This window comes from Protopterus annectens, chromosome 10.part0 (genome assembly GCF_019279795.1).
Source record: "Protopterus annectens isolate FY-2018-M chromosome 10.part0, PAN1.0, whole genome shotgun sequence".
Classification (NCBI taxonomy): Eukaryota; Metazoa; Chordata; order Ceratodontiformes; family Protopteridae; genus Protopterus; species Protopterus annectens.
In genome coordinates, this window is record NC_056744.1 from 1,428,522,618 (window position 1) to 1,428,540,162 (window position 17,545).

The window sequence follows — 17,545 nt, forward strand, 5'->3', positions numbered from 1 at the left end:
AGCAAAAAAAAAAATAAAAATCTCACATAACTATGCCAAATTTTCTTTACTTTTTCCATGCTCACTAAATGTGTTTTTTAAGCTGCACTTAGCACGGGAAACATAAAACAGCAAGTCCTTATGACTTTTGCTACCTGAGGTTTTTTTTATTTAATTTTTTATTATATGCTTGCTAAACAGCAAAGCCATATTCAGCAAGCGTACACAAGATAGGTTCATAGGTAGGTACTAGGCTATCGGCCCGAGAGCCTACGTAAGCCTAGCCAACAAGGTTCCTTGGCTTACGCCACCCAAGAAAGTTATTTTCCTGTGCCACTGTCGAGCAGAGACACAGAAGTGATCCATGAGGTATATTTCCTATTTCCATCCACTCATCAAGATTTTTCTTGAAGAGTCCTAATGAAGAACTTTGCTTGACATAGATCGGTAGCCTGTTCCAGAGTATGAGAAGTCTCTGGGACAGGAATCTATTCCTCCAGCATGTCCTGTTTATTGTGGTGACAAGGTTTAGGTCCCTAGAGCGTGTAGTTCAGAGGGATTGGGATTTCTTTAGGTGTAGCATGTCCAACAGCTCTGGGTTTGACATAGCTTTATATGTTAGGCAGAGATTACCTCGGAGTAGGCGATATACAACGGAGTAAAGCTGGAGTTTTTTGAGACGGTCAGTGTAGGGCATCTGTTTGAGGCCAGTAATCCTCTTTGTGAGGTACTTCTGTGGCCTTTCCAGCTGCAGCAGATGTCTTGTGAGGTACATTCCAAAAGGGGCATTGTACTCTATAACGGGTCTAATGAGTGTCGAGTTGAGGGGAACAATGACCTCTTTTTTCCTGGATGAGAACCCTTTTATGATGAGATGTGCCATGTAGAAGGACTTCCAGACTACTGTGGCGATGTGACTATCAAAGGATAGACTACTGTCCACCTGGGCACCAAGGTCTCTTATCACACATTTGGTGTTAAGTAGACTGCTGTCTATGTAGTAGTTCATGGGTACAGAATTTTTACCAAAGGAGATGACAATGCACTTTTTGGCATTGAGCTTGAGGTCATGGCTCTGACACCAGGCATCTGTCTCAGCGAGGCCCTTATGTAGGACTTCCACATCATTTGGGGACTCTACTATGGCTCCTAGTTTGCAGTCATCTGCGAACTTCATTAGGCAGAGGCCTTCTGTGTTAGCCTGTACTTCAGAGAAGTAGATACCAAATAGGAGAGGACCCAGGACTGAACCTTGTGGTACTCCACTTCTCACTGGTTTGAAGTCAGATTTGGAGTGTGCAACTTTTACAGTGCGAGTTCGGTCAGTGAGCCAGTTAGCAACCCATCTTGTGATGTAGGGATTTATACCTAGTTTAGTGAGTTTAGCTATAATTCCAGAATGGGGGAGGTCAAGATAGGCTGTGTGAACCACCTTACCCTCATCTACGGCTTTGGTGACTGCCTCAAAAAAGTCAATCAGGTTCAGGAGGCATGATCTGCCTTTCACAAACTCAGAGTTTGGAGGTTACCAATGTCTTTGTTTATGAGTTCCATGATGATACATTCCATGGCCTTGCAGACCAGGCTCGTCGTCAGGCAAATAGGGTGACAGTTCCCGGGATCAGTGGTGGCTCCCTCTTTGTGGAGTGGGATAACTGTTGCTGTACGCCATTCAGTGGGCACAAAGAATGATGTGAGGCTATGACTGAACATGGTGCTTAGGGGGGGAGCCAGTTCGTTCTGAAGTTCGTGTAAAATGCAGCCTGGGATGTTGTCCGGTCCCATGCATGCTGCGTTTTTGACTTTAGAGAGTGCAGCTTTTACCTGCGTAGTTATGGCTGGTGATTAGATGGTGGCCATTTGCTTATTTTAGTACTCTTAATATGCTGCTATGAAGTGCTGGAATTGTTTTGTTACTGGGTGATACCTGCACATTATTACCCTATTGGAGAAAAACATTCTCCAAAGGGTATAACTGTACATGTGGCCCATTATCTAAATAGGAAGAAAGAAACAATTGTAATATTTATAAATGATTTACAAGTTGAATCAGGGATAAATGTAAATTAATTAAGTACAAGAGCATTCACAAAGAGAGAAATAAAAAAGAAATAAAAACTATGAAGTCATACAAGATTCAAATGGGGAACTAGACACACAATGTTGATCTTTAAGAAAGTACAGTTGTGTACACTTACCATAAATGTAGATGTTTGAGTGTATTCACTGTTGCAGTCATTACATTTCGGTAATCTGCTGGCAGGTTGCCCTCAGTCAGCCTGAATTACAAAGTCTTGGGTCCTGCGTTGGTTGCTGTCTTCTCTTCCATGACGTCAGGTCGTCAGGGGTATAAAACATGCAACCAATGCCATTTTCTTTAGTTTTTCTTGCCCCCGATGTCAGGTGCCCCCAAAAAGGTAGCAATAGATATATATATATATATATATATATATATATATATATATATATATATATGCATCATATAAACTTTACCTTCATCTACAAGCAAATACACCACATAGGTTATAGAAGATAAAGAAGGAAAGATAAAATGTAGAATGACAGGGGGATGGGCGGGAGGGTAACCTGGACTGCAACAGTGAATACACTCGAACATCTACATTTATGGTAAGTGTACACAGCTGTACTACGTTCTTCGTGTTTCACTGTTGCAGTCATTACATTTGGGTAGAATCCCATAGCTATGGTTGGGAGGCTGGAGCTAAACAGCATTAGGTGAAGCTATAAGGCCCTGCAGCACTGCAATGGCAAAGCCTGCCCTGGACTTAGAGTAGAGAGGCAAATGGTAATGTTTTGTAAAGGTGTGAAAAGAACCCCAAGTAGCAGCCTGTAAAATGTCCTTGGTTGTTACTCCTCTGAGAAAGGCTGCTGAAGTAGCTGCAGCCCTGGTGGAGTGAGACCTAATGCCCTTGGGCACAGGTTTGCCATGGTGTAAGTAGCAGAAACGGACGCAATGGCTTACCCACTTTGAAATGGTCTGCTTTGAAATAGCCTTTCCTTCTGATCCTGTAGCATATAACACTAGTAATTGCTCAGTTTTTCTTAGAGCTTTAGTCCAGCTCAAGTAGAATCTTAACTGTCTGTGTACGTCCAAGGAATGCAGAATTCTCTCCCCTTTGTTCTGCGGATTTGGATAAAAAGTTGGCAGATGAAATGTTTGGTTAAGAGCCACACTGGAAACGACATGAGGCATAAAAGTAGGATTTGTTCTCAGAGATACCCTGTCTAGATAAAATATGATAAAAGGCTCTACAGCCATGAGGACCTGTAGCTCTGAAACTCTTCTTGCTGAAGTAATTGCTAGTAGCAGAGCTGTCTTCCATGATAAGAACTTTATATCAGCGGTAGCAGCTGGTTCAAATGGAGGCAGGGTGAGCTTTTCCAACACATAATTGAGGTCCCATGCAGGTAATGGTGATCTTCTAGGACGCCTTACATTTTTGGCTCCTCTAAGATACTGCTTTAATAAAGGATGAGAAAAGATTGGTGGCTCTGTACTGTAATGAGCTTAAATGGCAGAGGCATGGATTTTGATTGATGAGAAAGATAGGCCTTTGTCCAGCATCTCAGTTAAGTATTGTAATATCTGAGGAATATGCGGTTCTGCTGTATCAGTTCACTGTGCTTGATTCCAAGCACGGAATCTCTTCTATTTGTCAGCATAAGATTTTCTAGTACTAGGCCTTCTGGCTTCCAAAATGACATCCATCACAGCTTTACTGAGAGGTGTCGTCTGTATGATTACAGGATTAGCCATACTGCCAGGTTCAGAGTCCGTTGTTGATTGTGCAGGATCTGATTGTTTTGCTGGGACAGTAGTTGTGGTTTTTGAGGCAAGGTCCAAGCTGGGTATTGAGACAAGTTCCTTAGGATTGGGTACCAGTATTGGCGGGGCCAGTCCGGGGGAATTAATATCATCTTTGGCTTCTCTTGTCTGACTTTTAGGAGGACTTTGGGTAGAAGAGGCAGAGGAGGAAAGGCGTAAACTGATAGTTTTTTCCAACTGAAGGATAGGGCATCCACTTTCCATGCTTGTCTGTGATAAGTCCTTGTGCAGAATCTTTTCAGTTGATAATTTTGAGGAGAGGCAAATAGGTCTATGTCTGGGAATTTCTCTGCTATCATGCTGAAGACTTGTGGATTTAGTTTCCACTCGTGAGGATCCATAAGGTTTCTGCTTAAATCGTCTGCCAGAGTGTTTTGTTTTCCTGGCAGGAATTGAGCTTGAAGATTTATTTGCTAGGTCAAAGCTGTGTCCTACAGTGCCGTGGCTAAACTGCAAAGGGGGTATGAGTGTGTGCCCCCTTGCTTGTTTATATACCACATGACTGTGGTGTTGTCCGTCTTAATCAGTAGTTGTCCTGATGAAGTAAGTCCTTGAAGGCTGTTAGGGCATTTTGAACAGCTAGCATCTCTTTCTGGTTGATATGTAGATGCATTTGATTTGGTGCCCACATGCCCTGAATGCATCTTCCTGCCATGTGAGCCCCCCAGGCATAATCTGATGCGTCTGTTGTTAAGGTTTGGCTGGCAGCGGGTAGAGTGAAGGGCCGTACCATGTTTTGGTGACAGGCCTTTGCCCACCATAGAAACTCCTGTTGCAGGCAGGGGATGAGAGGAATCATCGTTTCCAGACTGTGTGAATGTTGACTCCATAAACTTTTAGGTACCATTGAAGTTTCCTCATATGCAGTCTTGCATATGGAATTAGTAGGATGCAGGATGCCATGAAGCCCAGAGCCTGCAGAATTTGTCTTGCAGAAGATTGGGTTTTTGTTGTCATCAGTTTGAAGTAAGTAGTCAGCTGCCTTTGTTTGTTTGTGAGGTAAGCCATCTGGGCAGTTGTATTCAAGCTTGCACCCAGGAATGTTATATTTTGAGAGGGTACCAGTTGTGATTTCTTTTCGTTTATTGTGTACCCTAGGCATGTTAGAAGCCTTTTCACAAACGCCATGTGTCATAGAAGAGTGTCCTTGTTCTCTGCTTGAATGAGACAGTCGTCCAAGTAAGGATATATTTGAATACTTCTTTGTCTGCAAAATGCAATTACTGGTGCCAGGCACTTTGTAAATACCCTGGGCGCAGTAGATAAGCCAAAGGGCAGTGCAGAGAATTGGTAATGCATTAAGCCAGCCTTGAATCTGAGGTATCTTCTGCACGACTGTCTTATTGGGACATCCAGGTATGCCTCTTTTAGGTCTAAAGTCACCAGCCAAGCATTCTTGCCCAGCATGGGCAGAAGCTGTAGCAAGGTGAGCATTTTGAATTTTGGAATGTCCAGGTAAGTGTTCAAAATCGATAAATCCAGTATTGGCCACCAGGCCTTGTCCTTTCTGGGTACCAAGAACAGCCTTGAGTAAAAACCTTGTCCTTTTTCCTGTTCTGGTACTGTCTGAATGGCCCCCATATCCATGAGGGACGTAACCTGTTTCAGTGCCTCTGCCCATTGTTTTTTTGGCAGATCTGGTCAGCCATTTGTCATTGGCAGAGTGTGGAAATGGAATCTGTATCCCTGTGATACGATGTTTAGTACCCACTTGTCCTGGGTTATTAACTGACAATTTTGAGCAGAAAGTGCTAATTTTCCCCCTATGGGTGCTGCCAAAAGAGAAGTGCTTGGTGTAGGCAGAGGGAAGTCATTGGGATTGCTTTCTGTAGGTTTGCGTTTTATCTCCTCCAGATTTGGAGGTGGATGCACCCCATTGCTTTGACCTCTGTGAGTCTTTAGACTGGTACCTGGAACCCTTAAGGCATCTGGATTTGCCCCTTTGAGCTCTGTCTGACACAGGAAAGGACCAATTCTTTGTAGGCCAGTGTCTACAGAATCTAGGTGGCTGCACTTGTAAGAAATCTTTAACAGTTTGCATAGACTTAGCTTTGTCTTCCATTTTCTTTTAAAGCTCTTCTGCCTTAATGTCAAACAGAGAATCATGCTATAAAGGTGCATCTAGCAATTTAGCTTTAAGATGATCAGGCATATTTTGTTCCTTTAACCAGGAATGCCTCCTAATCACAGATCCAGTAACTGGGGCCCTGCAGGAGGCCTCTAAAGAATCAAAACCACATTGCAAAGTATGCCTTCCCACTTGTTCAGTTGCATGCAATAAATCCTGCAATTCCTTATTTTCTGCACATTCTGAAATCAACATCATTTTCTGTTTCAGCAATCCCATAACATGTTTTTGGTACTTAAGCATATGAAATTGACAGTTTAAGGCCCTGATTGCCAAGGTTGCAGATGTATAAACCTTTTTTCCCCATCTGTCCAGTGCCCTTGAATCTCTGTCGGAGGGGGTAGGGTTTTTTGCTGTTGAGGCCTTAACTCCCTTTGGACCCTGTGAAATAGTTTCAGGATCAGCAGCAGGGTTTCTAAATGAAATTTTATGAGAGTCAGGGGCCCTGTAATACCTGTCAGGCTTACTGGGAGCCGGAGGTAAGGAGTCAGGGGTCAGGCTTGACTCCGAAAACACATCACCCACAATGTCTAAAACAGGGGGAATGGCTAAAGGTGTGTGCTGAGGGAGAAGAAGGAAATCCCTGAGCCTCTTTTTTGATTCTGAGAAGTCTTGACTCTCCCAGTGAAAATGCTCCCTCAAAGTATGCAAGGTTTCTCCAAATGAATAATCCTCAGGAGGAGATGCAGATGGAATAGACTCCTCAGCATCAGAATCCTCATAGGGAGGTAAAGATAATTCCTGATCAGAAGAGGAATCAGAAGAAATAGAAACCTGATCTGAAGATTCACAGTCAGTGTCTTGCCTAGGCCTCTTATCTGGAGGGGGAAGGGTACCCCTGATCAAGGTAATAAGGTCTTCAGCCATTTTGATCATCTGTTTTTTAGGCATAGAGGCCTCTGCATGTGGCTCAGGCGTCGTTTTTTTTAGTTTTCGAAGGTGTCTTTGCCTTAGGTTTTGCAGATTTCGTCGGTTTGATATAGAAATGTTGAGGTCTGAATACACCCTCAGATGCCGGTGACTGCTCAATGGCTCCAGACACATCCGAGGGAGATACATCCGTTGGTCTAATACCTTGAGTATCTTGCGGCATGACAGACTCCACATGGGTGTTGGTAGAGGCCTGCGACTCGAAGGTAGCGGGTATCAGGGGCTGCGAAAGTGCCTCACTGAGTACCGGCGAACCAGCGACTGGCTTAGGAAAAGCTTCGTCGCCGGTTTTGGATCTCGACTGCCTTTTTCTGTCCTTTTCTTTGCGTTTTCTATGTACTCTGGTAGTCGGATTGCTATCCGACGACATTTCTGGGTAGTTAAATCTGTTTCCAAAATACTTAGATACAAAAATATACAGACGCTTAATAGTGCGTTGGTTAAATCTAGCATAAAACTGACAGCCAGGCACGTTGTGATCAGGGCCTAGGCAAGGAATACAGTATAAATGGAAATCCTTAAGAGGTATTTGCTTCCCACAAGTAATGCAATTATTAACTTTTTCTGACATCGGTGAAAAGCAAGAAAAAAGTTTCCCCAATGGGGTACTTAGCTTTAGTGAAGACTTCGGTTCTGAAACTCAAACTCTAATATTTCAGTAGTCGGCCGACCGGCACTTGTGAAATGCTTCTGCTTCGGGCACGCGCAGCGCAAGAAAGACTAAAGAAAATGGCGTCGGCTGCATGTTTTATACCCTTGACAACCTGACGTCATGGAAGAGAAGACCGCAACTGACGCAGGACCAAGACTTTGGAATTCAGGCCGACTGAGGGCAACCTGCCAGCAGATTACCCAAATGTAATGACTGCAACAGTGAAGCACGAAAAACATCATACTGTCAGATCACGAACAGATAAACATAAGACCCAAGTGTAAGATGGCTCAGAACTGTGGAACTCACTTTGTGCTAGAGCAAAAAAATGGGTTCAGGAATAAAGCCCATGCCATTTAATGATAATGTATCTGGATAGCAGTTATTTAAGTTCCTTAAGGGATGGTAGGGGAATCTTGCCCTGCAGGAAAAAATTATTCATGAACAGAAAGGATCTGTGGATGAAAAAATATCTGGGGGAAAATTCCAGCCAAGTATAAAAGTCAGCAGGTAGACTATGACACTACTGCATGCCCCCACCCTTCAATACCAGGAAAGAAAAAAACATAGAAAAACAAGATAGCACTTGATTTTCAGAGGATGTGCTCCTAACTAGAAGGCAGTCTTAACTATAACAGCAACAAGGAGAAAGCTGGACGTAAACATGCAAGCCTTCTGGGCCACGCTAAAAACATTACACCAGCCAAAATGAAACCAATGCATGTATGAATGATTAGCCCAGAGGCAAAGGGCCAGTCAAAGTGGAGGAACTGCTTTGTGGAGTTACTGAGTGCTCCTTCTCACTGAGTAGGTAGGTGAAACCTTTGTGACAAATGTGAAACATTGATGGATGTTTAGGGACTTTAACCCAACAAGAAATATCAGTAGGACTGCAAGATTTTAATGGTGGTCACCTGCAGGTATATGCATGGATGTAAACATAAGCTCCACTGATGTCAATGCATGTCAACCTAAGGGGTACTTTGTGAGGAGTAGATCATTCCAAATATCCTATCCACTGCCAGGATCATCCCACCCTGTTTTCCTCTATGATGGTATATAGCTCCTGAAGAAAGATTTCAGGATCCAACTAATATTCAGAATCTGACGAGAGGCATAAATAAACTGAAAAAAAAATAAAACAATTAATGACTGCTAGAATTCTAAAACTAGAATTATAAGGCATAAACCCCAACTTACGTGGACAAGTCTTCAACATATGGACCATGAATAGGATGTTCTCTTACTTTCAGCTGGCAATTAAATAAAAACAAAGTTAAAACATTAATCTGTTACAGTTTATCAATGCTACCAACAATACTGTATATATTTCACTGTTTTTTAAGCACTGCTAATACTGCAAATTTGAACGTGAAACTATGAAAATCAGTTAAGGAATATACATACACTGTATCATAAAAAATAAAAACAGAATAAAACAAAATGCCTATTAATAACTTTGAGATAGCAATACCATAGAGTAAACGGAATATTTGCTTTTCTAAAAAAATTAATTATTCCCTTTAATAAGCAGTAGTGTAAACTTGGAGTTAGTATATTTAGTTAACAGAGGTGTAGAACATATCTCCCACATTAAAGATACTGCATATCCTTCCAAGTGCTTTCAAAGATAGGCTTTATCATGGCACTGCCTGGGCCCAAGTCAGGTGATATACTAATAAAGAACTGTTGTATTTCTTGTCTGCAAGCATAAATCAACATTTATGGGAAAGTTTTACTAAAGAAAGTATAATTGTCTAAGTAAACCTAGCATAGCTGTAAATGTTCTAATAGATCACTGCTGCAGTAGTCTAAGCTATCTGAGGACCTACCCCCACTGTAACTGTCCAGTTTCGCAAACTTAAGGTCACCTTCTATGATACACTCCAACTGGCATGAGCTCAGTCAGAGCTCCATAAAAGGTCAGTTGTAAAATGAAAAGCTTCACAGCATTTTTTGCCCAGGAAGGAGGAAGAGTCCCAAAAACAAAAAAAACAGTAAAGTACAGTTGTGTACACTTACCATAAATGTAGATGTTCGAGTGTATTCACTGTTGCAGTGATTACATTTGGGTAATCTGCTGGCAGGTTGTCCTCAATCGGCCGGAATTCCAAAGTCATGGGTCCTGCATCGGTTGCTGTCTCCTCTTCCATGACGTCAGGGGTATAAACATGCAGCCGACGCCATTTGATTTAGTTTTTCTTGCCCCCGATTGTCAGGTGTCCCCAAAAAGGTAGCATATATATATATATATATATATATATATATATATATATATATATATATATATATATATATATATAGATACATGCATCAATATAAACTTTACCTTCATCTACAAGCAAATACACCACATAGGTTGTAGAAGATAGAGAAGGAAAGATAAACTCCAGAATGACAGTGGGATGGCGGGAGGGTAACCTGGACTGCAACAGTGAATACAATTGAACATCTACATTTATGGTTAAGTGTACACAACTGTACTATGTTCTTCGTGTTTCACTGTTGCAGTCATTAAAGCCTGCCCTGGACTTAGAGTAGAGAGGCAAATGATAATGCTTTGTAAAGGTGTGAACAGAACTCCAAGTAGCAGCCTCTAGAATGTCTTTGGTTGGTACTCCTCTGAGAAAGGCTGCTGAAGTAGCTGCAGCTCTGGTGGAATGAGATCTAATGCCCTTGGGCACAGGTTTACCATGGTGTAAGTAGCAGAAACGAATGCAGTGGCTTATCCACTTTGAAATTGTCTGCTTTGAAATAGCCTTTCCTTCTGATCCTGCAGCATATGTCACTAGTAATTGCCCAGTTTTTCTTAGAGCTTTAGTCCAGCTCAAGTAGAATCTTAGCTTGCTGTGTACGTCCAAGAAATGCAGAATTCTCTCCCCCTTGTTCTGCAGATTTGGATAAAAGGTTGGCAGATGAATTGTTTGGTTAAGAGCCACACTGGAAACCACCTTATGCATAAAAGTAGGAGGATGGCCTAATGGTTAAGGTGTTTGCTTACAAACACAAGGTACAGGGTTTGAGTCTCAAAAGGGATAACTGGCTAGGCTTAAAATGGCTCACAAGGGCAGTTAGCCTAGTACTAATCTATGAATCTATGAATTTGTCCTCAGAGACAGCCTGTCTGGGTAAAATATAATAAAAGGCTCTACAGCCATGAGGGCCTGTAGCACTAAAACTCTTCTTGCTGAAGTAATTGCTAGTAGCACAGCTGTTTTCCATGATAAAAACTTTATATTAGCGGTAGCAGCTGGTTCAAATGGAGGCAGGGTGAGCTTTTCCAACACATAATTGAGGTCCCATGCAGGTAATGGTGATCTTCTAGGAGGCCTTAAATTTTTGGCTCCTTTAAGATACTGCTTTAGTAAAGGATGAGAAGAGAGTTTTGGCTCTGTATTGTAATGAGCCGAAATGGCAGAGGCATGGATTTTAATTGATGAGAAAGATAGGCCTTTGTCAAGCATATCAGTTAAGTATTGTAATATCTGAGGAATATTTGGTTCTGCTGTATCAGTTCCTTGCGCTTGATTCCAAGCACAGAATCTCTTCCATTTGTCAGCATAAGATTTTGTAGTACTAGGCCTTCTGGCTTCCAAAATGACATCCATCACAGCTTTACTGAGAGGCGTTGTTTGTATAACTACATGATCAGCATGCTGCCAGGTTCAGTGTCTGTAGTTGGTTGTGCAGGATCTGATTGTTTTGCTGGGACAGTAGTTTAGGTCTTTGAGGTAATGTCCAAGCTGGATATTGAGACAAGTTCCTTAGGATTGGGTACCAGTACTGGCAGGGCCAGTCCGGGGCAATTAGTATCATCTTTGGTTTCTCTTGTCTGACTTTTAGGAGGACCTTGGGGAGAAGAGGCAGAGGAGGAAAGGCGTAAACTGATAGGTTTTTCCAACTGAAGGATAGGGCGTCGACTTTCCATGCTTGTCTGTGATAAGTCATTGTGCAGAATCTTTTCAATTGATAATTTTGAGGAGAGGCAAATAGATCTATGTCTGGGCTCCCCCATTTCTCTGTTATCATGCAGAAGACTTGTGGATTGAGTTTCCACTTGTGAGGATCCATAAAGTTTCTGCTTAAATCGTCTCCCAGAGTATTTTGTTTTCCTGGCAGGAATTGAGCTTGAAGTTGTATTTGGTAGGTCAAAGCTGTGTCCCACAGTGCCATGGCTAATCTGCAAAGGGGGTATGAGTGTGTGCTCCCTTGCTTGTTTATTATACCACATGACTGTGGTGTTGTCCGTCCTTATCAGTAGCTGTCCTGGATGAAGTAAGTCCTTGAAGGCTGTTAGGGCATTTTGAACAGCTAACATCTCTTTCTGGTTGATATGTAGATGCATTTGTTTTGGGGTCCATATGCCCCTGAATGCATCTTCCTGCCAAGTGGGCCCCCCAGGCATAATCTGATGCATCTGTTGTTAAGGTTTGGCTGGCAGGGGGTAGAGTGAAGGCCCGTCCCATGTTTTGGTGACATGCCTTTGCCCACCATAGGAACTCCTGTTGCAGGCAGGGAATGAGAGGAATCATTGCTTCCAGACTGTGAGAATGCGGACTCCATAAACTTTTTAGGTACCACTGAAGTCTCCTCATATGCAGTCTTGCATATGGAATCAGTAGGATGCAGGATGCCATGAAGCCCAGAGCCTGCAGAATTTGTCTTTCAGATAACTGGATTTTTGTTGCCATCAGTTTGAAGTAAGTAGTCAGTTGCCTTTGCTTGTCTGGCGTGAGGTAAGCCATCTGGGCAGTTGTATTCAAGCTTGCACCCAGGAATGTTATCTTTTGAGAGGGTACCAGTTGTGATTTCTTTTCCTGTATTGTGTACCCTAGGCATGTTAGAAACCTTTTCACAAACGCCAGGTGTCGAAGAAGAATGTCCTTGTTCTCTGCTTGAATGAGACAGTCATCCAAGTAAGGATATATTTGTATACTTCTTTGTCTGCAAAATGCAATTACTGGTGCCAGGCACATTATAAAGACCCTGGGTGCAGTAGATAAGCCAAAGGGCAGTGCAGAGAATTGGTAATGCATTAAGCCAGCCTTGAATTTGAGGTATCTTCAGCACAATTGTCTTATTGGGACATGCAGGTATGCCTCTTTTAGGTCTAATGTCACCAGCCAAGCATTCTTGCCCAGCATGAGCAGAAGCTGCTGCAAAGTCAGCATTTTGAATTTTGGAATGTCCAGTTACGTGTTCAAAATTGATAAATCCAGTATTGGCCGCCAGGCCTTGTCCTTTCTGGGTACCAAGAACAGTCTTGAGTAAAAACCTAGTCCTTTTTCCTGTTCTGGTACTAGCTAAATGGCCCCACATCCATGAGGGACGTAATCTGTTTCTGTGCCTCTGCCCACTGATTGTTTGGCAAATCTGGCCAACCATCTGACATTGGCAGAGTATGGAAATGGAATCTGTATCCCTGTGATACTATGTTTAGTACCCACTTGTCCTGGGTTATTAACTGCTAATTTTGAACAAAAAGTGCCAATGTTCCCACTATGGGTGCTGCCAAAAGATAAGTGCTTGGTGTAGGCAGAGGGAAGTCATTGGGATTGTTTTCTGTAGGTATGCGCTTTATCTCCTCCTGATTTGGAGGTAGAAGCACCCTATGGCTTTGACATTTATGAATCTTGCGCCTGGTATCTGGAATCCGTAGGACGTCTGGATTTGCCCCTTTGACCTCTGTCTGACACAGGAAAGGACCATTTTTTTGTAAGCCAGTGTCTACTGAATCTTGGTGACTGCATTTGCAAGAAGTCTTTAACAGTTTGCATAGACTTGGCCTTGTCTTCCATTTTCTTCAAAACCTCTTCTGCCTTAATACCAAGCAGAGAATCATGCTGTAAAGGTGCATTTAGCAATTTAGCTTTAACATGATCAGGCAAATTTTGTTCCTTTAACCAGGCATGCCTCCTAATCACAGATCCAGTAACTGCGGCCCTGCAGGAGGCCTCTAAGCAGACAAAACCAAATTACAAAGAATGCTTTCCAACCTGTTCAGCTGCATGCAATAATTCCTGCAATTCTTTATTTTCTGTACATTCTGAAATCAACATAATTTTCTGTTTCAGCACTCCCATAACATGTTGGTACTTAAGCATATGAAATTGACAGTTTAAGGCCCTGATTGCCAAGGTTGCAGATGTATAAACCTTTTTTCCTCATCTGTCCAGTGCCCCTGAATCTCTGTCAGAGGGGGTAGGATTTTTTGCTGTTGAGGCCTTAACTCCCATTGGACCCTGTGAAATAGTTTCAGGATCAGCAGAAGGGTTTCTAAATAAAAATTTATGTGAGTCAGGGACGCTGTAATATCTGTCAGGCTTACTGAGAGCCGGAGGTAAGGAGTCAGGGGTCAAGCTTGACTCCGAAAACACATCATCCACAATGTCTAAAACAGGGGGAATAGCTAAAGGCCTGTGCTGAAGGAACTCTCCCTGTGTGAATGGATTCTGTCAAAATTGCTGGTCCTCAGGTTGAGTCAGAGAAATCTTGAACTCACACACATCAATGTCAATGTAATCAGGGGGACTGGAGAAAGAGATAGATCAGGAAGAAAGAGATCAGGAAACCACATCTCCTTTTGAGAAGACATTGGATGACCTAGTGAAGATATCTGCTGATCAAGAGTAAAATCAGATTCCCTTTTTGGGTCTTGCAGAGGAGGTCTCCCAGTCTTTATATCATCCCAAAGTATGCAAGGTTTCAAAATGAATAATCCTCAGGACTTTTCAGATTGGGTAGACTCCTCATCTGTTTTGATCTGAAGATGTGGAGGTCTGATCTTGCCCTCAGAATTTAGATCAAGGGAATGGAACCCTGATCAAGGAGGTAATCTGTTCAGCGGCTTAATACATCTGTTGGGGATGAACCTTGCCTATGCTGCAGGCTCTTCGGTTCCATGTTTTGAAGCTGCTTTGATGTGCAGGGGCCCATGCAGGGTTTAGTGTGCAGCATGCAGGTCTGAATAGCAACTGGGCTAGTTTTGCTGCTCACTTGCTCTCTCTGTCCTTGAGCTTCACATCCGTGGGACTCCCTGGGTGGCTCTGGAGGTTTCTTTCTGTTCCACATGGGTGTCGGTAGAGGCCCTATCCTTCTTTCTGTAGCGTATCACTCCATGGGCAAAGGTACTGAGTACCGCGGTACGCTTAGGAGAAGCTTGGGGGTTTTGGATCTCGACTCGACAGCCTTCTGGTGAGAAGGGTTTTTATTAGCCTCGTAGTGATTATTATCTCCTTATTCATTATAGTTAATTCAATTTCCACAATATAAATGGAAAAAAAAAAATTAGGCCTGGCTCTTTAGTTTCAACTTTTTAGCAAAAACTTCAGTTCCAGGCACGGCAAGATCAGGGCCTAGGCAAGGAATACAGTATAAAAAGACTTCCTTTTGCTTCCGAAAAAAGCAACAAGTAATACAACCGGCCTGCATGTACTATAGAAGAATTTTCAACCATACTTCAACGCCAAGAATTGACCTAGTGGGCCAACTGGTTCCAAAACTCCGGCAGGAATAGTTGCAGAGTCGACAAATGTAATGAAACAAACTGCTTTACAACTGAAGAAGGAGAAAGACTAAAGAAGATGGAGAAACACACACCGAGGCAACACAAAGATTGCAAGTACAGACAGCACATACCCCTAAAGATGACACATTCAGGCCAACTGCATGCTTACTGCCAAGAGATTAGACAAATGTATGTTCACCTACTAACAACTAAAGAAGTGGTACAAAAGACTTAAGAAGATGGACAGAAACAGAAGACAACCAAAAACAAAAGAAGAAAATCAGAATCTCCAAGTGGATAAAGTTTGCAATGCCTAAATGGTCATAAGAAAAAATGCACTTTGTAAAACATAAAAGAGGAGATGATAAAACAGTTCTGGAAGAAAAATCTAATGAGAAAATAAAAGAAAGCAGAAAAATAAAAAATGGTCAAAACTGAAAAAAGTCATGTCAGCTGGAATTCTGTCTAATCCAATGTGAAACTTTCTGCCCAAAGTATAGAATACCAACAAGAATGCTTTACCTTTGGAAAGCCATTCCAATTACAGAATAGGAGCCTAAAACAAAACACTTGTTTGAGTATGCAATCAATGCAGCTATTCCATCTGGAACATCTGCAACACATGAGGTGTTTTCTATTTATTTTCTTAATAGGAAAGGAATGATAACTGGAATAAATACTGAAGTTTTGTCTAAGCATTATCTGAGCTGCCTGTGGACATCAAGAGTGTGAAGGATCTTTTCTCCCCGATTCAGGAAAGATAACTGGAATAAGAACTGTCTGGATTAAAGTAAACTTGGAGACCACTTTAGGGATAAAGGTAAGATTTGTTCTCATGGTAACCCTGTCCCTGTGGAAAATAAGGTAGGGTTGACTCACCACAACAGCTTGAAATTCAGTTACTCTCCTAGCAGAGCTGGTTTAAATGGAGACAGAGTAAGTCTCTCAAGCACAAAGTTCAGATATGATGAAACAGTCACCTGGTTCTTACGTGAACAAATATGTAACATATCTTTCAAAAACTATTTATCTTTGAAATTATTAGAAAGGGAGGTCCAACAGTTGACAAGTAGAAATGAGATACCATGTACTGCAGAATCCTGAGAAACTCCCTTGCAGATGCATGATTTTGATTGGAGAACTCAGGAAGAACTGTTGAAACAGTGATACTTTGTCTTGAAGAAGAAAAGCTCTAACCAACGCAGAGTCCAAGAAAACCATTCTGTGAAAAGGGATGAAAAGAAGGCTTCTAAAGCTTGATTTGTAAACTCAGATTATGTTCAGGAACTTTTACCCAAAGACTTTTGAGAACTGAAAAAAAAAAGAGACTGCAAAGCTTAGACAATTATCCAGATATGGAAAATGTGAATGGGTTGAAGTCTGCAGTAAGCAGTGAGTGGAGTTAGACATTTTGTAAATACCCTGGGTGATGTGGACAGAACAAAGGGTAAAAAGTAAAGTTGTGTACACTTACCATAAATGTAGATGTTTGAGTGTATTCACTGTTGCAGTCATCACATTTGGGTTATCTGCTTGCAGTAGCCCTCAGTCAGCCTGATTATCAAAGTCTTGGGTCCTGCGTTGGTTGCTGTCTCATCTTCCATGACGTGAGGTAGTTAGGGGTATAAAGCATGCAGCCGAAGCCATTACATCAGTTTTTTTTGCCCCAGATGTCAGGTGCCCCCTAATGGGAAGCAATTATATATATATATATATATATATATATATATATATATATATATATATATATATATATATATACACACACACATATACATAAGGTTATACTTCCAACAAAAAAGCAAATACACCAAAAAGCTTTTAAGCATAGTAAAGGAGAATAGAGGTATAGCCAAAAGAAGTCAGGGGGCTGGAGGGAGGGTAACCAGGACTGCAACAGTGAATACACTCGAAAATCTACATTTATGATAAGTTTACACAACTGTATTATGTTCTTCGTGTTTCACTGTTGCAGTCATCACATTTGGGTAGATTCCCAAAGCTAAGGATGGGAGGAGGAATTTAGATAGCATTAGGACCAGCTATAAGGCCCTGCAAGACTGCAGTGGCAAAGCCAGCTCTGGATTTAGAGAAAATTGGCAAATGGTAATGCTTGGTGAAAGCATGTACAGAACTCCAGGTAGCAGCTTCTAGGATGTGCCTGGTAGGGACAACTCTGAGAAAGGCTGTAGAGGTAGATGCAGCCCTGGTTGAGTGTGGTCTTATCCCCTGTGGGATAGGTTTTTCATGGTGCTTATAGCAGAAATGAATGCAATGGCCTATCCGTTTAAGAATGGTTTGCTTTGAAATCGCCTTCCCCTCTGCCCCTGCAGCAAATGCCACCAGCAGTTGTTCAGATTTCCTTTGAGGTTTAGTCCTGTCCAAGTAAAATCTAAGTTGTCTGTGCACATCTAAGGAGTGCAGTATCCGTTCTCCTTTGTTCTGTGGATTAGAAAAGAAGGTTGGCAAATGAATGGACTGATTAAGAGCCACACTGGATAC

At 42.1% G+C, this 17,545-nt stretch overlaps 1 protein-coding gene across 1 annotated transcript in view; it reads right to left on the reverse strand.

The window, feature by feature from the left end:
- Positions 1–17,545, reverse strand: part of KIF14 (kinesin family member 14) — a 2,369,812-nt gene that overhangs the window by 1,815,599 nt on the left and 536,668 nt on the right. The window contains exon 6 of the mRNA XM_044086046.1: positions 8,737–8,789. Coding sequence (XP_043941981.1) covers positions 8,737–8,789 — 53 coding nt within the window. The remainder of the gene's footprint in view (positions 1–8,736; positions 8,790–17,545) is intronic.